Source organism: Vicugna pacos, chromosome 19, assembly GCF_048564905.1.
Source record: "Vicugna pacos chromosome 19, VicPac4, whole genome shotgun sequence".
Taxonomy (NCBI): Eukaryota; Metazoa; Chordata; class Mammalia; order Artiodactyla; family Camelidae; genus Vicugna; species Vicugna pacos.
In genome coordinates this window covers 16,815,304-16,842,416 of record NC_133005.1, presented here as the reverse complement: position 1 = coordinate 16,842,416, position 27,113 = coordinate 16,815,304, and the positions used below count along the sequence as shown (strand labels likewise).

Genomic DNA, 27,113 nt, shown 5'->3' with positions numbered 1-27,113 from the left:
TAAGAGAGCCAGGAAAATAAGGACCAATGCATTAGATGTGCAGATGGGGACAATGGGAAACTAGAGGCACATGACCTTAGCAAAGAGATACTGACTTCCAGTCCATTGTCAGGGGCCCAGTAAAGAGGGTGTGGAACACTCCAAGGCTCTGCTTGCCAGTCTATGGCCCCTTCCTTATCCTTTAACCCTCACTTCAAATCCTGTGGGAGAAAGGGCACACACTCATTCATTGTTTCTGGGCACTATATCAGTTTGGGCTCCCTTCCCCCAGAAGCAAATGTTGAGAAAAGGATTCAGTGTAAGTCATTTACTGAGGGGATAAGGAAACATTAGCAGTGAAGTTGGTAAGTACAACAGGAAAGGAAAGGCAGTCAGTCAAGGGTTAATCACCAAGTAAATTCTCACTGTGGAAACTAGAGCTTAATCCTGCTGAGGACATCTGGGAGACTGTGTAGGTGTGCCTCAGAGCTACTCCATCCAAGGGTGAGAGAGCTGGGGTATTTATACACCAAATCCCATCACTTTTTCAATGTTGCTTCTGGGGATCATGGATATTAATTTCCTGAAATTTCTACTCTGCTTTGTACTGAGGTTGCACGCAACAGGGGTCAGAGAAAGTCCCCAAGCAAAGAGTTGCAGGTGGTGGCATTTGGAGGTGGAAATAGTAAAATGGGGAAGCCTCCTGAAGATGTGGGTGGGACACCAACATTTGCACTGTAGTGCTATTCACCCTCCTTACACCACCTCCATTATTGCCCTGTGTGAATTTAGGCACAGTGTTGTCAGATACTTGGATTTTTTTCAAGGGAGACAGGTATCTGAACCTTTATGTGAAATCACCTAAATCTTAAAGTGTGGCAACCAATTTAAAGTAAAAAGAAAGACCATAAAGATCATTTGTAAATATCCCTTTTCAATAGATGCTTTGGGTTTTAGAGGTCATGGGTTTGAATTCCATTCTAGCCAATGAATTTGATCAAGTTAATCGCTCACTATCTAGTGGTCCCTAAGTACCATCTTTCAGATGCAGGTCCTAGACCAAGGAAAGATTATGGATGAATTTACTCAACCCTTAATTGCAAGGGCTGGGGGACTGCCTTCTCTCTGAGCATCTACTTTGTACCTGGTTTACTTACAGTTTTACGCCAATTACTTCACGTAATTCTTGCAACCACTCTAGAACAGGCTATTTATTTTCCCTTTCAAACCCCAAATACCACATTTCCCTTGCTTAAAGTAAATTAGTGACTCACTAGATATTATTTCTGCTATGAACAAATAGTGAATGATTTATATTCATTTGATAGCAACTAATATCCCTTGTAGTCTTTGAAGAGGCCAGAAGGGACTTATCCTTTCAAACCTGAGCAACTCCCTGCCTTTAAAACTTTTTTATTTTGAAATAATTATAGGTTTATAGGAGGCTGCAAAGAAATGCACATCCAGTCCTCCCTAACGTTAGCATCTTATACAATATCGCACAGTATCAACACCAAGAAATTGATGTTGGTACAGTTCATAGAGCTTATTCAGATTTTATTAGTTACACATGAACTTGTTTGGGTATGTAGTGTGTGTGTGTGTGTGTGTGTGTGTGTGTGTGTGTGTGTGTGTTTGTCTACTCTGCAATTTTATCACACTATACTCTTGTACAACCACCATCAAAAATCAAGGTACCCAACTGTACCATCACTGTAAAATGACGGTGCTTCCTCTGTATGGCCATACACTCCCAGTCTCTAACCCCGGCAACCACTAATTTGCTGAACATCTCTATAGTTACGTTATTTCATAAATGTTACATAAATGCAATTATGCAGTGTATATCCTTTGGGGATTGGCTTTTTTTCACTCAGCATAATTTCCTTGAGGTTCATCCAAGTCATTCAATGTCACTTGTGTCACTCATTCATTATTTTTGTCTGGGTGGTATAGACACATCATAGTTTATTTAACCATTCACCCTCTGAAGGACATTTGGGTGTTTTCAAGTTTGGGGCTATGATGAATAAAACTGCTATAAACATTTGTGTGCAAGTTTATGTGTGGAAATAAGTGTCCATGTCTCTGGAATATAGGCCTAAGAGTGTGATTGCTGGGCAGGTGGTAGGTCCATTTTCAGTTTTCAAAGGAACTGCCTAGCCATTTTTCAAAGGGGGTCTAGCGTTTTATATCCCCACCAACAGCAGTGTGTAGATAAGTGTTGCTATCACTATTTCTCGTTTTAGCCATTCTTACAGGTCTGTAGTGATCTCTCACAGTTTTAATTTGCATTTCTCTAAGGGCTAATGATGCTGAACATCTCCCAACAGGAGGAGAACCCAGCACACCTCGTGTGACAGACAATAGTTTCCAAAAATGCCAACAGTAACACTGTCCAGCCCATAAGCTCTTCTAACCACATGACTCAGCTCGCCTCCCACTGAGGAGGGTTTTCCGTTCCTTCCTCCTGAATCTGGAAGGGCAGTGATTATGGTGGAAGTGGCACTGCGACTTTGAGGCTAGGTGATAAAAATGCCATATCCTTCCACTCTGTTTCTTTGGGACACTCAGTCTGGGAATCCAGCCTCCATGCTGTGAGGAAGGCCACTTGGAGAGGCCACATGGCAGGTGCTCTGGTGGACAGGGCCAGCTGAGCGTCCAGCCACCAGCCAGCATGAAGGACCTGACATGTGAGTGAGGAAGACGTCTAGAAACATCATCTAACAAGTCAGAGCAGCACTGGCTGGCTGAGCCTGGCCAGCTCTCAGAGCTATGTGAGAATGTAAAATGACTTTTGACTTAAGACTCAGAGCATTGGGGTGATTTGTTATAATGACTATAAATAAATGAAAATGTCTTCTGCACTATAGCATACTATAAAAGCTCTAACAGATTAGTATAAACTATACTCTCAACCTTTTCTTGGAGTAGCTACACTCCAGTTCTGCTTTCTTTCTTAAAACAAGCAAACAAACAAACAAAACTTTCTTTTCTCTATAGAAACTGGAGTCAACATGGCGCCTTGTTCTGAAATGTGGATGAGCTCACACTGGCCAACGAGGCCAAGAGCCAGGCTTCATTCAACATGGCTGCGTTCCCTCCCCCTGCACCACTCTCAACCCTGACGGGCACAGGCTCCGCCCCCTCACGTGTCTGCTGTCACCATGGCAGGGGCCTTCTCTGACTGCCCTCTACAGACCCACCACCCTCCTTAATCTGCTTAAAATCAATTAATTATAGAAAATTGAGCACTTATCACACCTGTCTGGTGGTGATTTTATCTGTATATTCATCTGCTTTTTTTAAAAGGCTTTTATTTATTTATTTTCAACTTAGGGAGGTAGGGGGTAATTAGGTTTTTACTTATTTATTTATCTTTAATGGGGGCACTGGGGCTTGAACCCAGGACCTTGTGTGTGCTGAGCACGCACTCTACCACTGAGCTACACCGTCCCAACTATTCTTCTGTTTATTATCACACCCTATGCCCCACATAAGCTGAATGAAAGGGTTGATTTCGCTTTGTTCATCCTTAGATCCTAGCACTGCCCTGGCACAGCACAGACATTTAGGTAATATTTCCTGGATGAATGAGTGAGCAAGTCCATCAGACTGAGAGCACTGATGAAGTGCGAGTCCCTGTGGGTTTTTTTTGGATGCGTGGACATGCGGGAAAAGTTTAAAATGGAGATTCTGCCCTCGAGAATGACACTGAATGATCTAATCGCCTTTCATATATTGGGGGGAGGGGAGATCTTAGAGTGAGCTGATTCAATAATGAATCATCTTCATCTCACGTCTGATTTTGACATCTGATGTGGACTCACAGCACCTACACGGAAAGGAAAGACGCCTATACTGTCAGTCTCCAGAAACAAGGGAAGAGAGCATGGCTGAACCTGCCCTACTTGCCTTTTTTTTTGCCATATGTTCCAGTCCCCAGAGCCAATTTGTGGACCAGTTCAATGCTCTGCAAATTGTGTTCTGAGGTCACGGGACCTTTCTCCCTGGTGCTTTCCTGAGTCAGGCCAGGGGAGGGTTCCAATCCTTTTCTTAGAGTGCCCCAGCTCAATGGGAGATTGTGCAAAATGGGACACAGTCCTTGCCTCTCTGTATCCACATCCCTTCGGCTGTGACTTTGCATCTTCTCCCATCGAGAGGCAGTGGTGTCCACTGCTCCCCCCCCCCCACATCTAGGCTTGACCCTGTGACTTATTTTGACCAAAGGGATATTAGCAAACAAGATATAAGCAGAGGGTTTGAGAGTGCTTGAGTGTTGGGGCTTGCCTTTCTTGCTGCTCTTGGGAACCTTGCCACAGGCACCAAGTGAATAAGCCTGGGGTAGTCTGCTGGGAGGTAAGGGACACACTGCCCGGTTACCTCCACTGCCCCTGCTGAGAGCCAGTCAACTGCCAGACAAATGAGTGAGGTCATCAACCCCAGGCTGACTGCAAATATAAGAGTGAGCTCAGCTGAGCTGTCCCAGCTGAGGTCAGTGCAGATGCCGACTCACAGAAGTGTGAGCAAATAAATGGTTCTGGTTTAAAGTTACTAACTACTGAGTGGTTTGTTACATAGCAAAAACTGACTGATACATACTTCTGTACCATCTTAAAGAATTCAGCGAGAGCAATGCAAAAAGCAGTACTTAAAACTGCCCATTAAACACACACACACACACATAAAGTATACATATATTCATGGAAATATGGGAAATGGGATTAGGGGTGATGGTCATTTTATCGTCTATACTTTTCTGAATTTGCTAAATTTTCCACAATAAAATCAACAATCTTTTTAAAACAAAAGAAGAAAAGTCAAAGTACTTGGGTGACTTCTTCTGGATGCCCTCTGATCATTCCTGGGCAGATTCTGATGTGACACAAATGTTTTCCATATGGCTGAGGATGCTCAGTTATAAACGATAGGTGTATTAAAGGAATGGCTAGCTCCACTGATGCCAGGGCTATTATATCTGGTGAGAATTTCAGGTAGGTTAAAAGAACTAAGTAGTGGAAAACCTAGGCTACGAAACTCTTTCATCTAACTGAGCTTTCCTGGGAACGTCAACTCATTCTTTCCTTGGCTGCTGTATCCTATGTTCTTTTATACCTTGGTGTGGCCGATGAGTTTCAAGTGAATCTCCAGAGCAGGTTGCAATGATGAGAAAGGCAGAAATCTGGGCTCAGAGATATGCTAGTGTGATGGCTATCTTCCATCTGTCCTTCCAGATCTATTCTTCTCCCTTCTCTGAGCCCTGGGAGGCCATCCTGTGTTGACTGCCCCTATGGTTTCTGACTGGACTCAGCCAATGGGGAGCACCAATAGGAGATTGGATGGATGGAGCAGAGTGAGGTTGGGGAATTTATTGGCTGGGCTCCAATCCTGCAGGTTCACTGTGGTCCAGATTCCACTGAAAATCAGAGCTCCTGCAGGCAGCCCTCTTCACACATCAATCTCTATTTCCAGATGTGAGCAACTAGCTCTGCACCTCACCTCCTCAGGCATGGGGTGATAAGAGCAGTGCTCCATTCTAGAGAACTGCATTCATCCTCATGACAGGTCCTTATGACTTTTCTGCATCTGCCCACACCTTTATTAAACTCTCCTTGAATTACCCACTGGAGTTTGTCACCTGTTTCCTGCAGGGACTCTGAGAGACATTGCAGACACGCACAGTCACACAAATAGGGTAGACCTGGCTCTAGAAAAGGCATTTTCTCACCACCAACCAAAATAAGAATGTGGCAGAAAAATGAAGGAAAAGAAATTTCCATACTTTCTATTACTCCCTACCCTTATTGTTAAGTCAGAAAATTATCCATCACACTCAGTTCACAGAAAGTTCTGACTAACAGGATGACATAGAGGATGGTCATTTCCTTTCTGTAAGCCTTCTGGGAAGTGCAGTGGGTGACTTGTGACTAAGAAAAATTAGAATTATGAGAAAGAGTCCTTAGGAAGATGATATTCATGACAGATGGAGTGTCAGCGTAAACCGTGGAGGGGCCAACGTGAAAGTCTTACCCGGCCATCACTTGTCAGGAGGATGGAGTCACTCTTTATATCCCTGTGAATCACTCCTTGGTCATGAAGGTAGGAGAGCGCTCTCAGAACCGACAGACAGACAGTAGCTATCTGTTCTTCATTCATTCTAGAAAGGAAATAACATTTAAGGAGCTAGGTCAGTTTAAGACATTTTTGAAATGATCAAGAGAGGTGCCTCCTTGGGTTCCAGTGAACCAGTCCAAGCTCCCCAGCCCATGTCTGAAAAATCTGCAGGTGAGGAAAAGGAAGTCTCTGCAATCTGATTCCCAGAACCCAAAAGTAAGCCTGGCACTGGGAATGACAGGGGCCAAATGAAAGCCAAAGGAAAGAGACCCCCTTTGGCTGGCTTTTGGGCCATGAGTGCAAATGCATTTCCTTGGATTCTTATAGGTAATTCATCAGTATCGGCAAAACTCCAGGGTCCTACAGAGAGAACACACTGAATAGAGCCAAGGTTCCAGGTGGCAGCTAGGTGACCTTGAGGAAGTCCTTTAACTTCCTTGGGTCTCTTTTACATCATCCTGGAAATAGGCACAGCTACCATGCTCTTCAAGGCTGGGCTCAGGCAAAGTGGTCTCTGGATCTCTCAGATCGCCCTCTGGGACTTGCCTGGCCTCTCATCAGCCCTCCCTCACCCTCCTCCAGGAGCTGGAGGCTTCTGTTCCTCCAGGTCCCTCTGTCAAGAAGGAACCTAGTTAGTTACTAAAAACTCAGCATGAATGGGTGATTCTCTCATAAACAGACCATGGGGATGAGAAAGACAAGCACCACCCTGGATGTGTGCTCCCACGTTTCATCATGGGCTGCACCCTCTAAAGACGGTATTTCTGGTTTCAGAGAAGATTGAGGTCAGATGATCTGTCCAAGGTTATACAGTAAGAAAGTGACCAGATCATGATTCAAGTCCCACCTTTCTTTGAGTTCAGAACCCACGCTTTCCCACTTCCCTATTGCATCACACGACCACTATAACTCAAAAGGACGGAAACACCATGGAGGAATCCAGGTGAGAAGAAACAGACAGCCGAGGCTGCTCAGTGTCCTCAAGACGACCCATGCTGGCATCTGCCTAACTCACCCAGGTGTAAAACCTCCTCCCTCTCTCAGAGATCTCGCGAGGCCCAAATCAGATCGCAAACGTGAAAGACCATCTCACACAAGCTATCGGGACACGGTCAGGAGGCATACGGGTGTCACTGATCAGAGCCCAAATTTAACGACTGACTCAGCAAGTAATCCCAGGTAACGCTTAGCTCGGCAGGACAAGTAAATAGACGGCCTTGAATCTGTGTTTCAGTCTTGTTGATGCCAGCAAACCCTGACTGAGCAAAATGAGGGTTCAAAGTAAATTCCCAGGAGATAACCAACTAGGAGACTGTGGAAGGCGGATGAGTGTGAAGAAACATGCCCTTCTCCTGAAGAGGATTCCTACTACAATAAACTGGTCTCATAGGAAGGCAAGTGAGAAGAAATGTTCTTATCTGAAAGAGAGTGGAAACCTGTATCTTCTGTGTTCTTGGTTTTGTGGTGAGCGGGCTGGTAATTGTGCTGGATCATTTTCAGATGATAATTTTCACAGCTGCCCCAAGCACACGCCTCAGAGGTTTAGAGCATTAGCTGTGGGGACAAGCTCAATTACACCTTAAAATTAATTCAGGAGTGAGTAGTATCCCATTGCATATATGTATATGTGTGCATTCCATTGTATATATGTATATATGTATATGTATATATATACCATAACTTCTTTATCCAGTCATCTGTTGATGGACATTTAGGTTGCTTCACTGTTTTAAACAGTGCTGATATGCACCAGAAATCAACACAACATTGGTAACTGACTATATTTCAATAAAAAAAATTATTCAGGAGCAAGAATCACCACTTTGAACAAAATGCATTTTTCTTGGATTCTATGAGATTTGAGTTATTTGAAGCAGGCATAAAGATTTTTATAGGTCAATTATAACAAAAATTAATTGACTCAGAGCTCCCATGAGTGACTGAAAGATCACCTCTAGCGGGCTATGTGGCAAAGGCTACTGATTTTTAATTCAGTGGCTTTGAAAGGTGCAGGGCCCTCTGTAGGAAGACTGATGCTTTCCTGCTTCAACAGGGAGGAGCCTGGATGGGGGTAAAGGTGCTTCAGTTCTGGAGTCAACTCCAAATCAAATCCTGCCTCTGTCAGTTATTAAACATGCAATCTTGAGAAAGATGCTTTTCACCTCTGGACCGTAGCTTCACCGCTTGACAGACAGGCACATCAACACTGACCTTACAGAGTTATTGTACAAAGAGCCTGACAGTGCTTGGTGTTTTCCTTTCCTTCTAGAATACCTGTTTCCTGGAAATCAGTAGGATGTAATTTAACAAGATGCTGGGTAGGGCTAAAACTTCAGTCACATAAGAAACACCTGAGCATCTGGTGAGAGTGTGGATTCTTTCAGTTCATCTGGGTGGAGCTTGAGATGCTGCATGTCTAACTAGCCCCTGGGTAATGTTGATGCTGCTGGTACCCAGACCACACTTTGAGTGGCAAGGGGTTTTATCAGCCAATCAAGCAATCATTCAATTAAAGTACTTATTGACTATCTATTTTAGGGGACTCTCAATGTCCAGCTTAAGGATTTCAAATTCTGAATATTCATGGTGTTCCTTGACATTCAGTTTCTTCTTGCTCTCTAGAGCTAGTCTGCTTTCAAGGGGAAATTAGTTGACAAAACTAGATGGAGAGAATTTAAAAACACAATGGATTCTAGAGAGGCCAGCTCTTAAGTGGATCCCACAGATGGAAATCAAGCATTGAAAAGAATCTTGATAAAGGGTGAGCTCCAGAAAGATAAGTAATTCTCTGAAGCTCCCCAAGCCAAGAAAAATGTTCCTCCCTTGGACAAATTTAATTAACTGTTTTATAGGTAAGTCACATTTGGCTTATTCTTAGGTCTTCTCAGTACATTTGTTGCTACAATTTGAGATGATCTATATGATCACAACGTGGTTGTGCCCTATGGCTGTACCAACAGGAATCTGCCAGCTGAAATGTTGGTGATAAGTGCTCAGTGTCTCCCCTCAGATCCTTTACTTTTTAAGTGGTCCACTGCAGACTCAGAGCTGTAGGCAGTCACAACTGAAACACTGCTTCATTTTAGTGGAGACCCAGGAGCATCTTCTATCCCTCACAGGGGTTCCAAACACTTTCTTGCTAGCTTGCTTTCCCCCTGTTGTTGCTCTTCTGGATTTACTTTTGATTTGGATGCCATTTCAGTGACATCAGCTAATATCCAATGCCTCTCCTTAATGACAATCCTCTCAATTCTTTGGCATTTTATTTACCAGCAAGAGCAAATTTAAAGTTTCCCAAATGTAATGTGATTTTTATGTCTGTTCCTTTCAACCTCGTTTTTCCAAGTATGGTCTGTGAACTAAAGCACTGGAGTCACCTGGGAGCTCATCAGAATGCAGAGTTTTACGTTCTTCCCTATTGGGTCAGGATCTGCATTTTAATAACATCCATGGGTAATATGTGTTATTAAAATAGAGAAGCACTGTCTTAGCACATACTCTTTTATCTACTTTCAATGCCCTTTTCTTCCCACTTGCCTTCTGGTAAACTCCTATGCATCTCTCAAAACCCATTTGGACATCACTGTATATTGAAAATCTTTCTTGACTCTCCCTGATGGAGACATCAGGTATTCTTCTAGGCTACTTATATACTTCTTTCTAATTCTTCACAGGTGTTATAATATATTTATTTCTAATCTGTAACTTCCTTGAGGGGATGTGTCTGTACTTTATTCATTTGTATATTTTGTATCCCCAGCTCTTAGGAAGAGTCCTGGCAAATAAAAAGTAATCAATAAACACTTGATGAAATGACCACAACTGACACATTAGGAAAGCAAGTAGCTGAGGCAACAGTGGCAATTAAACATTGTTACTTGCAAGAAGATTTAAAAACAGAATTGAAGGGTTTCTTTCTCTTATGTAGTTTGTTACGATGACATAAAACTTTGATCTTCCCACCTGCCCGTTCCTTCCCCAGGTACCCTTGGTGGTTTCAACTCTTAGCAATGGCATAGCAACTCAGGAGAATGAAACTCAGTTTTAGAAATCTATGTAGGAATGGGAAATTCTATGATCTGACACCAAAACTCCATTCTCAGAAGCTTGCTGACTTAAAACCAATGGGTATCCATGAACTTCCAGAGGGCAGGGAGAATGTGAATTGAATGAATGAACTTTGCATACAAGATATTGTAATAGGCACCTAGGATTAGAATGTTCATTAGAATGCAGAATATTACGTCCGAAATACCGAGAAAAAGGGCAGGCATGCTCTGAAATAAAACTGCTTACAACTTACAAAGAGTTCATAGAGATAGTCACTGAGGCTGCACCCTGGGGGAGAATAATAAACGCCTTGAATTATGCATCTGGATAATAAAGAAACATACCTGGTATGAGTAACGATGTCTGTCAAGGCACCGCCTTCTAGAAATTCCATGACCACCCAGAGCTCATCACTGACAAGGTAGCTGTTGTACATGTCGACCACGTTGTCATGGTGATAATCCCGCATTATCACAACCTGGCCAAAATGGAAGGATACTGCTTGACTTGGGGCAGTGAAATTTGGCAGTTGTTTTCTTGTGTCTACATTTGTGCCGGGAGTTCAGCTGATTACTGATGGGGGAGGCAGATTTATTCAGAAGTCAATTACAGGCAAAGGGACAGCATTCAGGGTAGCTGGTAGGGAGGGAGGGAATCAAGTTAGTAAATTCAGAGAAAATGGCAAGTCAATCAGACGCTGGGTTGGTGGAACATAAGGAGTGAAAACGGGCAGAACCATGGCAAGGTTCGCACTCACAAGGGGGAATTTAGTTGACTGTTCTGGGGGATGTGATCAGATATCCCATGGGTCGCCCTTAAAACACACTGTCTGTCCATAGTCTGCTGTTGGGCAAAAGGGCCAATCCAACTCAAGATAAGCGAGTCTCACAAGCAGACAAAGTAAATGACTAGGTTACTAGGGCTGGGGCCGCATGAGACAACTCTACTTCTTGGTAGGTCTGGGTTGAGTCTGTGAGAGGTTTGGGCTGCAAGCAAAGGATAAGTCTTGAAGGTAAAAACATTATGAGGTTGGCATAAAAAGGCCCACTCGGGTCTGCTGGTGGGAGAGAGCTTCCAGGATTTGCTGCCCCGTGGCTGCTTCTGGAAACATTTTCAGAATGAGTGTTAAATAATAAATAATAAATTATATGGCTGTTTATCTAAAATTATACCTGCCTTGTCTGTTCAGTGATTTGGAAATATGATCCAGAAATCAGGAACTGGGGACCAGGGAGAAACTGAAGCCCAATTACCCAGTGCATTTCGCTGGTTTTGGAGCGTGGTAAAGACATGAATACCTGTGGGAGCAGAAGATGCGTGGACCCCCTGGTGTCTTCACATGAGCCACAAGAAGAGGGTTTGAGGTCACAGCTGAGTGCACTGTTACCACTGTATGAACCTGCTGCCCGACCCTGCACTAGTTGGGTAAACTGAGTCTAGGTTTCCTGGCTACTAAATGGAGATAACATCTTTCTGTCTAAGGCTGTTGTGAGAATCAAACCAGACCAATGCTTAGCTCGGTGGCTGGCACACAAGAAGTACTTCCTAAAGAAGGAGTCATCTGTGCAGAGAAAAAGGAATGCTATTCTTGTATTTTCGGTGTTTTCTAACGTCCTAAAATGTACCTGTGCAATTTCTGAAATAGGAAATAAATGTTACCCAGCAACAAAAGGATGATCCGAACACACCATCTACCTCATTAAAAAGCAGCTCTCGTCTCTGTTGCTTTCGGAGGTCCATTTTCTTCACCGCGACTTGTTTCCCCGTGTGTTTCTCGGTGGCGATGCATACAATACCGGTGGACCCTTCCCCGATTTTGATAAAGTTGTCCAAGTATTCCCTGGGATCTCCTGGACTGACCACCAGCTGCAGGGCAGCCCGGAACTGTTCGTGAGACACCCTGGAGGGCTGCTGGTCTGAGGAGGAGCCCCAGCTGGGTGGTGGGTAGGTGCTGGATGAGATGCTGAGAGAGCTCAGGTAAGAAGCTGTGGAGATGTACTGCGAGCTGGTCTGCAAGGAGGGGTGGTGGTACAGGGTGGCTTTATGGTACCCAGATGGGTACTGGCTGCTTGAGGAATAGCCTGCTTTGCTTTGACTTTGAGGTAGTTTGGCGGGGCCCCTGGGATAGGTGTCGGAACCTGACAGTGGAGGGCTGAGGACCATCTGTGCTCGATCGTAGTCCACCTGGGAAGACAGACATGGGTGGAGAATATTCACATGCTACATCTGAACACCACAGCCATTACACAGATGGTCCAAATGAAGAGCATCACTGCACAACCTGCTCATGGGTGGGGCTCACCTCGTGGGATCCTAGGATATCCTGCTTCCTGGCTTCACCTGCCCTCTGACCTCCCTCCTTCCCTCTTAAAATCCCCAGAAGCAGACTCTAAGACCATTAGAACACAAGGAGTGGGAGGTGATCCTGGGAGTTATGAAGTGAGATAGGAAAGAGGAAGACACCAATAGAGTAGGATGGTTAATTTTAGGTGTAACTTGGCTAGGCAATGAACCCAGTTGCCTGGTCGAACACCAGTCTAGATCTTACTGTAAAGGTAATTTTTTGATGTGATTAACATTTAAATCAGTAGACTTTGAGTAGAACAGATTACTTTCCAAAATGTGTGTGGGCTGTATCCAATCAGCAGACGGCTTTAAGAGGAAAGAAACCTGATAAACATGCAGGCTTGGAGAACAGCATGGAGGCTCTCCTGGAGTGGAGGGGAGGCAGTTTGGAAAGAAGGACAGGGAAGCAGTGAGGTTGTGGGGAGAGGGCAGATCGTGCAGACCATGGCAAGGATGCTGGCTGTTGCTGAGGAAGGTGGGAGCCACTAAGGTTGCTAAGCACAGAGGACTGACCTGATCTTGACTCTCTGGCTTCTGGAGGAGAGGCTTTGGTGGCAAGAGTGGAAACAGGATGCCAGTTAACTTACTGCAGTCAGTGTGGGCAGAGATTGGGGTGGATGCTGTAGATGGGGTGATCCAGGGTAGGGTCTAAAGAGAGAGCTAACAGGATTTGCTGATGACTTGGATTAGAATATAAGGGAGAAGAATCAGAGAAGAATTCCAGGATACTGACCCGAGGAACAGGCCACTTAACAATATGAGAAACACAGGGCAGGAGCGGGCTTGTGCGCTGTGCATCAGCCTCAAGGTGACTCCCAGTGATCCTGCCTCCTGCATGAATGTCCATGTGCAGTGTCCTCCTGCACGGTATCAGGTTGACATGTGTGAGCAGAAGAGTATGGCAGAAGTGACAGCGAGTGCCCTTTGAGGCCGACAAAGACATTGCGGCTTCTCTGCCTCCTCTTGGATCACTTACTCTGGCTTTCTCCAGCCGCCACATCTTGAAGACACTCAAGAATCCTGTAGAGAGGTCCTCCTTGCCAAGACGCAGCCAGAAACCGAGGCCCTCCTCCAACAGCCACATGTGCCATCTTGGAAGTGATCATCTGGCCCTGGTCAGGCCTTCTGATGATGTAACCCTGGCTGGTATCTTGACTGCAACCTCATGACAGACTCAAGGTCACACTCACCCAGCTAAGCTAGACATGGAAACCTATACAAACCATATGAGGCAATTAATGTTGTTTCAAGTCATTAAGTTTGGGAATAAGTTATTACACAGCAATAGACAATGAACACACGGAAGGGGAAACCCCGAGTTCCATCAGGGCCATGGTCAGTGTGAGAGAGTTATTAAACATTCACATGGAGAGACCACGTAGGTGACTTAGATACGCCTCAAGTCCAGGGGAGAGCTGAGCCTAGGACATGAAGCTGAGAGTCATCAGTATTTAGCTGGAATTAAAAGCCATGGTATTGAATGTGTAAGGAAAGGTCCAAGGACTCCAACATTTAGAAACCAGAAAGAGCAGGAGGATCTTGTCAAAAGGAGCAGAAAAGGAGTGGCTAGTGGCGTAGGAAAGAAATTAAGGGACTAGGATGTCCTGAAGCCAAGGAAGGAAGGTATTTCAAGAAGGAAGGAGTGAGGAACCACATCAAATGCCACAGAGAAGCGAGGTAGGATGGGGCATGCTGCTCACTGCAACTGGCAACATGGCGGTCAGCTGGCAGAAGGCAGGCATCTGAAGCTCCGGCCCCTCACATAGCACGAACAGACGCCTCTCCCACAAGTCCGGGAGCAAGACCTGCACACCAGGAATCCTTAAAATTGCTACCACGGCACCATTCTCAGCAATGCACTGCCCATTGGTTCCAGATGCACAGCCAGCAAGGCAGCCCTTCCCGGCCTGGAGAACAGCACACTCTACTCAGGTGAGTCCACCACTCAGACGGCCTCGCACCAGCCCGCAGGGGCCAGGGTACCGCCAAGCCAGGGCCCTCGCCTGCTTGCAGAGCAGAGAGAACATACTTGAGGAACATACCTAGAGGTGAATTTTGCTTCTGAAGACTTTAGTCAAATCATTCATCCTCTCTGAACTTCAGTTTCTTCATCTGTAAAATGAGGGTCCTCTATCTCCATCACAGGCTTTTACGAGACTCATCTGGGGCATCTGAGGGCAGCCCAGTGTTCAAGAAAAAACTCTGGACTCAAAACCTTTTCCTGCCATTTACAAATCGTGTGACCTTGGACAAATTTTTTAAACTCCCTGTGCTTCAATTGTCTCATCTGTAAAATGGGAGGAGTACTAGTAGGAGTAGGAGTAGTAGTAATAATAATAATAATAATAATAATAATAATAATAATAATAATAATAATAATATCATCTACCTCCTTCATCACTAAAGTATGTGACTTCAAAGGATTGAATACAATTCAAAGGATTTGAACAGGGATGGTTCAATACACTCTGCTGATACATTCTAGGTGGTGTTCTTATTATATGAAGTGCTCAGCACAGCAGCGGGAATGTAAAACAAAATAATAGATAGTAACTACAATGGTAATAAAACTAGTGAGCATTTTTTGAATAGGCACAGTGTACCGGTGGCTTATATACTCTTATATGTTAATCTTCAAAACAATCAAAGTGTCTTTAATGATAATATATTGAACACTGTGCTATAATTAAATGCTATATTTGAAATCAAATGGTTTTGTGTGAGGCCCTGGATTTGTGCCCCACACAAGGAAAACGTGTGTGTGTGTGTGTGTGTGTGTGTGTGTTCAGGGTTGGGGAGAGACAAATATCAGTGTAAATTAAACAACTGGATTTTTCCTTAAGTTAAGCTCGAGATTAGCCAAGCCCAGGCTGGTCACAAGTCTGACTTCTGAAAGCGTGTCCTGGGGGCCGTCACGTGCCGTCACCTCCTAGTAGTCTTCCTGGGAGCACTTCCCCCTTGTACTGTAAGTAAGACTGAATTCATTCCCCACCAGCATGTATAACTGATCTCTGAAGAAACAATAAGAATAAAAAGGCTGTATCCTATAGGAAGCGCATTGGGCCACTGCTCTTCCTCATCAGCTGACATGTGGCATCAAGAAAAGGACGCTTGTCTGCACCAGTGGGACGACATTCAATCAGACAGAAGGCGGAGCTGTTCACTGGGAGCGAAACATCTTTGAAATCAGGTCTTGGAGACAAAACGGTGCTATTGTCTTTCGTGGTTGCTGGTAAGAGGTGCAGACTCTTAAAAAAGGAACAGATGGGGAGCAAACACTATCACAGGAGACAATTTTTGGAACCTGACTTGAGGTGTATCGGTCAAAGGACAATTGACTGTTTGGCTCCATTGAGAGACCACGTGGTCCTCCCTGCAGGGTCTGGTCGGTTCAGAGAGAAGACGGTGGACAACAGCTGACTTTGTGAGGGCCAACTGCATGAGTGACCCGGTTCAGGCCACCATGTTGCTGACGTGTGGCCCTCAGTTGGGTCTTGATGACACAAGGGTTCCATGATGGTGAGTATCACTGGCCTCGTGATTTTTCAGTGGGCAATTAATCCCTCTGTATTGTTGACAAAGCTGAGGCTCTAGGAAGTGAGACTTCCCCCAAGCAAATAGCCCCAACCCTCTGGGAAGATAACACAACCCGTTCAGGCTTTCACTCCCAGTGAGAGAGTGTCCACGTCCCAGCTGCTGGGCACACTGGCATCACGGGACCGCTTTCTTCCCTGCCTTGGTATCTCCACCACTAGCTGGCACCTCCCTGGTATATATAATCAAGGCTGGACACTCTCTCTTTGGTAAAATGCAGGGGTGCCTTACTGGGAGCCAAAGTCGGGCCCTTTCCATTAACCAAGTGCTGTCAGACGCCTATCCTGCAGGCGTAACTCACACTGATATTAAGAAGGACACTTGCTGAGTGTTTTCCACGTGTCAGGGACTGTCCTAAGCACTTCATGTATGTGGCCACCTTTAAATCCCAAGTTACACAATGAGATAAGGCCCCACCATTGTTCCATTTCACAGATAAGGAAACTAAGGTGCCCCGTGGGTTTAGGTAGGTCATGCAAAGGTCTCAAAGCGTCTAAGAAGTGGAGCTGGGATTCAAATCCAAACAATGTCACTTAGAACTTGGATCCTGGATACCTTCTGAGAGATCTCCTTCAATGGTAAGAAGGTGCTCAGGGTCAGGATGGTGCTCGGTGGAGTGACAGTGACCGAACTAAAGCCTGGTTCGGGAGTTTCATTGGGGGCCCAGGTGTCTGAGCAGCCTGGGGTCAAGTGCAAGAACTGGGCCAGAAAATGATGGATGACAATGCCTGGGGGAGGGAGGCGGAAGCAAAACTCTGTGTGTATGCGTTTTACCAGTCCTGGCTTAGAGAAATCAGCTCAAAACATACCAAAAGGGAATAATCACCACAGCAAGATGAGTTGATCATATGTACATACTTCATTGCTTTCATTTTCGCTTTGGCCAGAGCAGAATTTTGCACTTAGCCCTAACAATGCCCAAACTTTCTTCTATGTATTTGTCCAAGACAGAAAGCCCAAGCTTTCTTCTGTAACAAGGCACCCTGGCCCTCTCACATGGCTCTTAAACTACTGTAATTGTTTAACTATTTTCCTTTCATTGTTTTACTCGAAATCATCTTTCCCATGATATCCTATATTTGTAAATGGGTGAAACAAAAATGATGAATTTGTGCATATTTACTGTTTCGTACATTCGCGCATGTTCGTGCCTGGGAGAAAGACTTGCAAAGGAGTAAAACATGAACTGGGCAACCTTTTCTACAACTTGATTTACAAATATATTCTAGGAATAAAAAAGGAATACATTTGGAGTCCACATCAGCAGGCAGACAGTATCTTGAGAAGGATGTAGAGCTTAATCAGTTAGTGAAACCACAATTCAGTAGAACTGGACCAGGGAAAGGAACAGATATTTTAAAACAAATCCAATGTGTCTCCCACCACTCACACCCCACACCATTTCCAAAAGATCTATGCACACAGTTTAGCTTATAAGATCTTATTGCAGGGGTCTGAAGCCGGGGTGGAAAACCACTGTGCTGGAGAGAAAACTGTAATAAACACCAGACAGCCTTCCCTCACTCCTCCCAGGAGAACAGTCCTGTGATTTTGTGGAAAAGTAATTTCACATCAATGAGACCACGATCCGCATACTACTAAGGGGACTTCCATATGACAAGATGCAATAAGGACGATTGGATCAATTTGCAAATTATCATCCAGGCTGGTATCACCAGGCTGCCAAACTGCTTAGCTGCCATTACAGGGCCACCAACTGTCACTGAAAATTGAATACATTCTCTCTACAGGAATATTTAAAAATACTGAAAGAATGTAGAAACAGTCTTAGTCTCCTTCTTCTTAGAAATGGTTGGAACACATGTTCATTTTTCAGTCCCCAATGCCTTTTAGTATGCTGTGCAAATTAAATCTTAGAGAAATTGTGCTTTTTTATGTCTCTATTCAAACCCAGTCAAAAAGTAAGGGCAAAAAACAAAAAAGCTGTATTCTATGGGAATAAATAATCCTCAGTTAACAGCTCAGCCAGACTGCCCTTCCACAATAAGCACAGCTTCTCCCAGGATAGGGTCCGACACAGGCTTGTGATGTATTGAAATTATAAATGATTGTAGCAATGAATTCATTTAATCAATCAATTTCACCAGCGGTGTGCTGGGGTGGACAGGGCATAAAGCTCCACACAGCTATCAATTGCTCCGATTACAGCTGGCTGTCAGCCAGAATTCCCCCGATCCATGTTAGTTAAATGCACATTAATCTGAATTTGGCAGTGTAATCAAGGACCCAACTGAACTGTGAAATTGAATTCTGCGGCAGAACATCATTTGACCATTTTATGCCAAGGCTGGAAAAAAAAAAAAAAGCTCGGTGTGGGGGAGGGAGAGAGAAAGAAAAGAAGGGAAAAAATTCCTGCGGCAGTATCTATTTGTCACCGTGGGCTTCCCTGGTGACAGGGAGGCTGCGGCTGGTTCGTGCCGGATGGGTGTGGGTGTGTGTGGGGGGGGTGTGCACGCGCGGGTGTGTGCGCGTTGTGTCAGTCTGCACCCACAGAACGGGGACTGCAGAAGCTTCCTTGAAGGATGGAGTCCCTCCTTCCACTCCCCGCAGTCACAGCGGAGGGGAGGCAGCTGGTTCCAGTGCTCGAGTGTGATGCTTCAATACACCTTTGCAAAGTACAATAAAGCAAAGAGACTGCTCATCGCAAAGATGAAAAAAGCCAGACTGCGTGCTGCTTTTTCTACATAAATCAGATGCGGGATGAAAGTGAATCATAGGCTTCTGTTATCTGAGCAAGGACAGGACATCTTAAATTGTCCTTACTTGACTCAAAGGGAAGTGTAACAGGACCGGCCTTGGCTTTGGGAAAGGGAAATGTCTGCTTGTAAAAATTCAGGAAATAATCAGTAGCTGTAGGGCTTTCTCTGTACGGACATTTTAGAGTCTGATATTTAGGGGACTCAAACGTGTGTGTGTGTGTGTGTGGACTCTCCCATGTGCCTCTGGTTATTCTCTGTGGTCCCAGGTCTTCCTGTTGTGGGCAGGAATGCCACTGAGGGGCGCTAGTCCCCACCTGCCTGGCCTGTGGCCAATGGGCTCCTGTGTCTCCATCCTTGAGCTTCCAGCCTCTACTTCTCCTGCCAAGGTGGCTGCTGACCTGAGAGCTCCGTGCACAGGGCGGTGGGGAATGGTTCCACCTCCAACTGCATCTTAGTAAGATAGTAGCTGCCGTCCCTGCTTGAGGCAAAATGTTGACACGTGCCCAGCTAAGTCAGTTTCCTCCGAATCACTTACGTTCATTTACCAAGCGGAGTGGCCCTGTTGCATGGCCTATGACAGCCACCCAGGCTGGATGACAGAGAGACACAGCACAGACTCTGAGCTGGCACTCAGTTTCAGCGGAAGAGACTGGCCCACGTATCACAGCAGTGCGCAGCGTTACGAACAGGGCTTCGTGGGACCTAAGAAACCAAGGTGTCTCTTTGAGGACCTGGTGCAGGGAGCTTGGGGAGGACGTTAAGTTCTGAGAGGTCAGACACTTGCGGGGTTTCCAAACTGCCTGCAGCAGAAAGCCATTCACCATATTTAGCGTTTTTGCTGGGAAATCTCCCACAACATGACGCCGGATTCCTATTTAGGCATGTAGGAATTTACACCTTGTGACGGGAAGTTTGAAGAGTCATGTACTTCCCTGCCTCACAAAGCAGATAGCAAATGCACACCAAGCGTTCAGACAAGAGGCTCATGACCCCTACAAAGGGGCAAACCCTAATTATTTGAAGAAATGAATCAATCTCAGGTCAGCGGACTCAAGCAGCTGGATATTTTGTATTTTGGGCTCTTCCTCCACGTCTGAACCAGTAGATCTAATTAAGCCCCCACGGGTGCTGCTCCAGACTCTAAGGCTGCAACCTCCATTCAGGAGCAGATTACTCTGACCTGTGACTTGTCACCGCCCGCAGCCACATGGTGGGGGCTGCTCCTCTGGGGATTAGTTCACTGCCGCAGAATACGGTTCACATGTGTCAGGGCCTCTGGGAGCATCAGGACAGACAATGCCAGGTTGGGTTCATTTTGTTTTTAATTTGGTAATGGGAAACCCCACTTATAATGACCGAAATACCATTTACTTTGGACCACAAGAACACTCATGGGAAGATGAGTTCATTCATATGCGAAGGATGCCTCGAATCTCCATCTGAAGGCACAGATGTTAGAGATGTTGCTCTGAATCGCCTCTTTGGATGTTTTGTGAGCCTTAAAACACATCCTACAAGGAGCCCATATGGAAAGAAAAACATCTACAGGCAATAATATCCATTGTTATATTAAAAGAGTAGGCACTTTTCTCTCTCTCAACCTCCCTCCCTCCCCCTCCCCCTCTCATATTTTTGGAGCAGCCCATCAGATTTTGCCAGCCTCATCATTTCATTATCCATCAGGCCCCTAAAGTGTCTCCTGAAAAGTGTTTTCCTGGGATTCTTAGTAGATTAGGAGCTGCAGCTTTGTTCCTGGTGCCTTGGTTGAATCTGGGCGTGACAAGTACCGCAAAGGATGGTGAGTCATTAAACTATTGATTCAGGGAGGCTGGGCACACTGGTTCAACTGTTTATTCCTTCCAGGGGAAGTGAAGTGATAGGTGAGGTGTGAAAACCCATTGCACGGGTGACCCCAGAAGGAAGTCTGGGGAATCGTGCCACGGGTTTTCTTGCATCCTCCACCTTTACTCAGAACCCCTTAATATGGTATCTGTTGGGTGCGTCCTGGACCCAGCATTGGTCACTTCGCTGCCCCGTTCAGTGGAGATAATAAGGGTAAGCTGGAGGGGCTGGTTGGCAGGGGCCATGACAAATATGCATCTACAGTTATGATGGCTCTTGCCTTAATGCTGCTATATTTTCTGTTCTCCCTTAGCACCTGGCTTCCATAGGAGGTCTGAGAATTTCCTTCCATTTTATAGAGTAGAAAAAGCACTGGGGTGACGGGATTGGGGTCCTTGGGACAGCTCAGTCACTATAGCTTTGTAAGACCTTGAGGAAGTCACACAGCTCCTCTGGCCTCTGTGACCCATATCTCCAAATTGACGACAGTCATAATTATGAGGCTACAGAGAGTGGCAGGGAAGACAGAGTCAGATAGAACTTGTTCCCATATTTTGAAAATATGTAAATAATCATACCGATAGGGTGCTCCTATGGCTGGTGTGAGCAGATACGGTGACATGTTTTCCTACAAGAAATATTCCTGAAAATAAGGGCAGATACTGAGGGATTGCCATGTGCTCACTCCTTTACATTCATTAACCTTTTTTGATCTTCAGGACATGCTCAAAGTAGGAAGTGAAATGTCCACTTTGCAGATGAGAGAACTGAGGCAAAGATAAGATCACACAGCTAGAAAGTGCTCCAATTTTGGGAATCTGATTCTAGGACTTGTACTCTTAAATGCCTTCTGTAATGGCTGAGAAAATCTGGATGGTCCTTTAAAAAGTCAAATAAGACCATCACTCAAGGTAGAGTGAGTGCATATGAGAGACTCAGGGATCTCTACTCTTAATGCTTCCTTTGCAGCCCACAGTCCCAGCTTTACCCACAAATCACAGTCTGGTGATGCTACAGAACTTCTCCGAGGACTTTATCCTACCAAGGACAGGATAAAGTGTGTCCCACGCACTCCAAATCCATCTGTGAGTCTTCAGCCAATCTTTGTCAGCAGGTGAGGGCTGCCGGCAGTATGTGCATTGGGGCCCCAAGGGCTCACCTCTGTCTTTCTTCTCCTCAGTTTCCTTCTGTGGAAGTAGGAATGTTCTGGACTATACAGACCTTGAAGTCAGACAGACCTAATTTTGGGTCCTAACACAGCCATTTGACTTCATATTCTGGGGATGTCCAGAAACATCTCGAATACTTCTAGAGTTGATTTTGAGGACAAAATTGGGTCATATTTGCAAAATGTTTAGCACAGTGTCTGGCACACAGGCACCTCGGCATCATATCACAGCCATCACCCACCTACACGCTGTACACACAGATCAAGGCATACACGTGATGTGCATGAATAATTAGACTATTGTAATTATTTAACCCCCATTCAACATGAAAAGGCAGGGATGGTTTTTATCCCGTTTCGTAGGTAAAGAAGGCACAGGTATGCAGTTTACTCACCCAGCTGTGAGTGGCAATATCAAGAGTTAACCCCAGGGAGTTCTCTCTCCAGAACCTACAGCCTCAACTGCCAGAAAGCATTTGAGAAGCAGTAGCTAGAAAACAGGGGTTCTCAATTGGAGCTGCTTTTGCTCTCCCCGCTTCACACGGTATTGAGGAGTATCTAGAGATATTTTGGTTGTTACAGTTGAGGGAGAGATGCTCTTGGAACTGAGTGAGTAAATAAAGTCCAGAGATGCTGTTAAACATCCTGCAGCACATAGGATGCTCCCCACAACAAAAGGTCCATAGTGTCAGGTTGAGAAATCCTGCTATAGAATAAAGCAGGGTGATGCAGCCCGAGGGGACTTCATCACTACAGGTGTTAAAAGGATCTTGTAAGAGGCAAGGTAAAGCTTGGCGCCCACAGAAGATATTCTTGTGTCACTGGAGGTATATCCGATGTCTGGTGAAGGGGCTGAGCCCAGAAAGCTCGATGCCAGCTCTGTATGAGCTAACTGACCTGGCTGTTTACTGAGTCTCTCAAAGCCCCAGTTTCTTCATCTGTTCGAAGGGGGCAAGGATTTGCAGGACTGTGAGGCTCAGCAAGGCAGCATGTGGATCTGGTACCCAGCCAGTGCTGGCAGATCTGTGATGCTGGGGTGTCTTGGCGGTTGGAGCCAGCATAAGGAATGATGTGCTGGGCCAGCACCAGGACATCCGAACCCTGAGCCAGCAGCTTCCTGGTCCCTGGAGAGCATCTAGAATGAGCAAAACCAAATGCACAGGGACAGGCTCTCCAGCCTTCCCTGTAAGGCAGGCTAGTCTGCAAGGGAGGGTGGAAAGCAGTCTCTCTTGACATCTGGCCATATTGGTAGTTCTGTGGTGTGAATTATGCTTAGTAGGGCTTTATTACCCCCACCCAAGGTTTCATTTGCTCAGCCCCAGCAAAAAAAAAAAAAACAAAAAACAAAAAACAAACAAACAAACAAAAAAACCAAAAAGATGGATGCCAGCATCTATAGGTTTCATAACACCCTTGATTCTTGTCACACCAACGGGAAAATTGGATAGGTAGAAGATAACATTGGAGGAGATTTTTACAGTGGATTAACATTGGGTTTTTTTTTTTCCTTTAGGCTAAAATGTAAAACTGATGTCAAACACACATGCATGCACACATACACACCCACACTTACACACACACCCCTCCGCATTTTTGCACTATCTGGGAAACCTACACAAATTCTGTGCTTTCTCTTATTACTAGAGATGTGAACACTACCCACCAGCCTCTAGAATTTTCCGTGAGGCAAAGCCAGACTATCTGAGTCGTGATCGCTGTTTCTTCCCTCAGCAGGAAATCCAGATGTGGTGGGTAGATTTTTTAAGAGCATACTTCAAAAGACACAGGCACCTCCGTCTTTTTAGAGAGATGTTATACTTTTAATCAAGTAAACGTTTTAATTACTAACAGGCCTCCCACCTCCTACCCCCCCACAAGACCTGCCCGTGAATTTCTCGTGTCTCCTGTGAAGCAGGGAACGGCAGTTTGCTCCTCAGGAGTTCTGATTATAAAGGCTGAACGACTCTTGGTAGGACTGTTATGTACGTTTTTTCTGAGCCTTAACAGTTTCTGCATTGTTTCTGGGTGTGACAAACCAGATAGATTTCAGGGCAGGTCCGCTTTGCCTTATATTTGGAAGTCTGCAAGAGAGGGAGTCGGTAAAGGATGAAGGAATTTACCCCTCCCTGCCCACTCCTCTCCCCACCCCTTCCTATTCCTCCACCTTGCCTAAAGTTCTGGTGGCCACTGGGACCTCTCATGGGCTGTACTGGCAAAAGCAGGTAACTCCTAAAATGACACATGCCCCTATAATGGGAGAAACAGTGAATTGGGAGAAGCTTCTGGATTCTTGCTCTTGTTTTGCACCAACCATCTATGACACCTTAAGCGAGCCAAGTGACCTCTGGACCTCAGTTTACCCACCTGTGAAATGAGGGGGCCCGGGAAGCTGGTTGTTACATTCAATCTCCAATGCCATTAGCGATTAGGCTAACGGGGAAATGAGTGAAGGGGGCTGGGCAGGGTCTGTTCCTTCTAATGGGGCAGCTATATCTCCAGCCAAGTCTATTTTCAATGCTACATGAAAATGTAGGCCCAGGGATAACAGACTGTCCCTTTTTTCTTCTTCAAGAGAAAGCTGAAAGCCAAAAATTGAGAATTCTAAGTGAAATATTTTGATTTTTCTCCCATGTTGAAAATGACTATTGGGTGGGCTAAACATGAAAGGGTGACAACCTCTGGACAAAATTTTCCCTATGAGCATGACCTAGAACAACTCCCAACAACCAGTGTTCAAATATAGCTCATACACAAACAATCTATTTGAGCCTGAATAGCCAAAAAAAATGCAGATTAAAAAAAAAAAACAAACACAAAGCTGGAGACATTATATTTCCTGATTGCAAACTACATTACAAAGCTATAATAATCAAAATAGCATAGTATTGGCATAAAAACCAACACTTAGATCCATGGAACAGAAGAGAGAGCCCAGAAATGAGCCCACATAGAGCAACTAACCTATGACAAAGGAGGCAAGAACATGCAAGGGGGTAAAGATAGCCTCTTCAATAAATATTGCTGGGAAAGCTGGATAACCGTGTGTAAAGGAATAAAACTAGACTCCTATCTTAAATCATACACAAAAGTCAACTTAGAATTAACTAAAGATTTGAATATAAGGCCTGTAAAGTTTCTAGAAGAAAACATAGCTCTTCGACATAGCTCTTGGCAATAATTTTTTGGATTTGGCACTAAAAGCAAAGGCAACAAAACCAAAACTAAACAAGTGGGACTAAATTAAACCAAAAAGCTTGTGCTCAGTAAAGGAAACCATCAATAAAATGAAAAGACAACCTACAGAATGGGAAAAAATATATGCAAACCACATATCTGATATGTAGTTAATATTCAAAATAAGTAAGGAATGCATAGCAAGGAATTCAATAGCAAAACCCCCACATAACCCAATTTTTTAAAAAATGGGCAAAGAACCTAATAGATGTTTTCTGGAGAAAACATACAAATGGCCAACAAGGATATAAAAAGATGCTCAATATTACTAATTGTCAGGAAAATGCAAATCAAAACCACAATGAGATACCACTGCACACCTGCTAGGATGGCTACTATTAAAAAGGCAAGTGATAATAAATGCTGGCAAGGATGTGGAGAAAAGAGAACTCTTGTGCACTGCTGGAGAGAATGGAAACTGGTACAGCCACAGTGGAAAACAGTAAGGAGGTTTCTCAAGAAATTAAAAATAGAACTACTGTACGATCCAGCAATCCCACTTCTGGATGTATACCCAAAGGAAAGAAAATCATTATCTGGAAGAGATATGTGTACTCCCATGCCATTATTTACATAGACATGGTACAGAAACAACTTATGTGTCCATCAAAGAATGAGTGGATCAAGAAACTGTGACTCGAGGAAATATATTTACAAAGGAATATTACTCAGCCCTAAGAAAGAAGGAAATCCTGTCATTTGTGGTAATATGGAAGAAGCTGAAGGGCATTATACCAAGTGAAATAAGCCAGACAAAGAATGACAAATACTGTAGATGGCATCATTTATATGTGGAATCTTAAAAAAAAAAGTCACACTCATAGAAACAGAGTGGAAAAGTGGTTGCCAGGGCCTGGGGGTGGGGAAAAGGGAAGAAGTTAGTAAAAGGGTATAAAGATGAATATGGTCTGAGGATGGAATGTATAAAATGGTGACTACAGGTGATAACACTGTACTGTATAACTGAAATCTGCTAAGAGAGTAGAACTTAAATGTTCTCACACATACACAAACAACATGAATATGTGAGGTAATGGAGGTCTTAGTTGACTCAATGAGGGGACTCCTTTCACAATGTATTTGTCTATCAAATAGTCATCTGTACACTTTAAATATCTTGACAATTCTGTCAAGCACACTTTAGTAAAGCTGAAAAAAAAGGCATTCTTTGCTCCTGAATAAAATAATCACTCATATTCAAAAACCAAAGGATGAACAAAACAAAACAAAACCAGAGGATGTATACAGATTCAGCAAGACAATGTGTTAACTTGCATAGTTCACTCTGGTACTATGAAGGGGTTCCTGTGGTTGAGTGATATGTGCAGGAAATCAAATAAACCATCTCAAGCATCATGACACATGCATATGGCTCTTGACTGCTTCTGTCTGTGGGTGAATTAGACAGACCTCTTTCCAACCATTACCCTGGCAGGAACACAGGAAGTAAAGGCAAGAACATGGGTGTTCAGACAAATAACACAGTGAGATGGAAAACATTCTCAATATTTAAGTTTTAACTGGAGGTATATATTTCAGGTCTATATCTCTTCCAGATTTAGTTTTAATTTTATACATCGAGAACTACAGTGACAGTCTTTTTGTGTTTCTCTAAAAATATGGCCTAAGTCACTCCCAGCATGTCCCTAAAAGACTTCAACATCTTGGGTTCGGTTTATGAGAAATAATGAGCAAAGGAAAAATACTAATGATTGACAACCAATCAAATAGATGATGCAGGCAGGCATGCCTTCCAGGGTTTCTGGGCAGCCCATCAAGATGGTGAAGAGACAATATTTGGTGTGAACATAAATGATCCCACTACTAGAAGTCAAGTCTCTCTCAACTGATCTGAGATCTCTGTAATCTAGAGCCCATCCCTAAATGTCCCATTTTCCCTTTGCTGTATGAGGGAGGTGGCAAAAACATTTCTCAGTTACTACGGGAACATAAAACCCCTGTACTCTTTCCAGGGTATTTTGCAAAGTCAGTAACTTCTCCAACAGCGTTTCCCAAACTTTGGGATATCATGGACCAGTCACATTTCAAAGCAAATCTGTAGCAGC

The 27,113-nt window shown here is 44.5% G+C and overlaps 1 protein-coding gene across 2 annotated transcripts in view; it reads right to left on the bottom strand.

Moving 5' to 3' along the window:
• PAK5 (p21 (RAC1) activated kinase 5) overlaps nucleotides 1-27,113 on the bottom strand; it is a 248,165-nt gene that overhangs the window by 9,378 nt on the left and 211,674 nt on the right. For both annotated transcript variants that reach the window (XM_072943556.1, XM_072943555.1), the window contains 3 exons: nucleotides 11,839-12,327; nucleotides 10,488-10,621; nucleotides 6,010-6,136 (listed from right to left, as the gene is read on the bottom strand). In XM_072943556.1, the coding sequence (XP_072799657.1) occupies nucleotides 6,010-6,136; nucleotides 10,488-10,621; nucleotides 11,839-12,327 (750 nt within the window). The remainder of the gene's footprint in view (nucleotides 1-6,009; nucleotides 6,137-10,487; nucleotides 10,622-11,838; nucleotides 12,328-27,113) is intronic.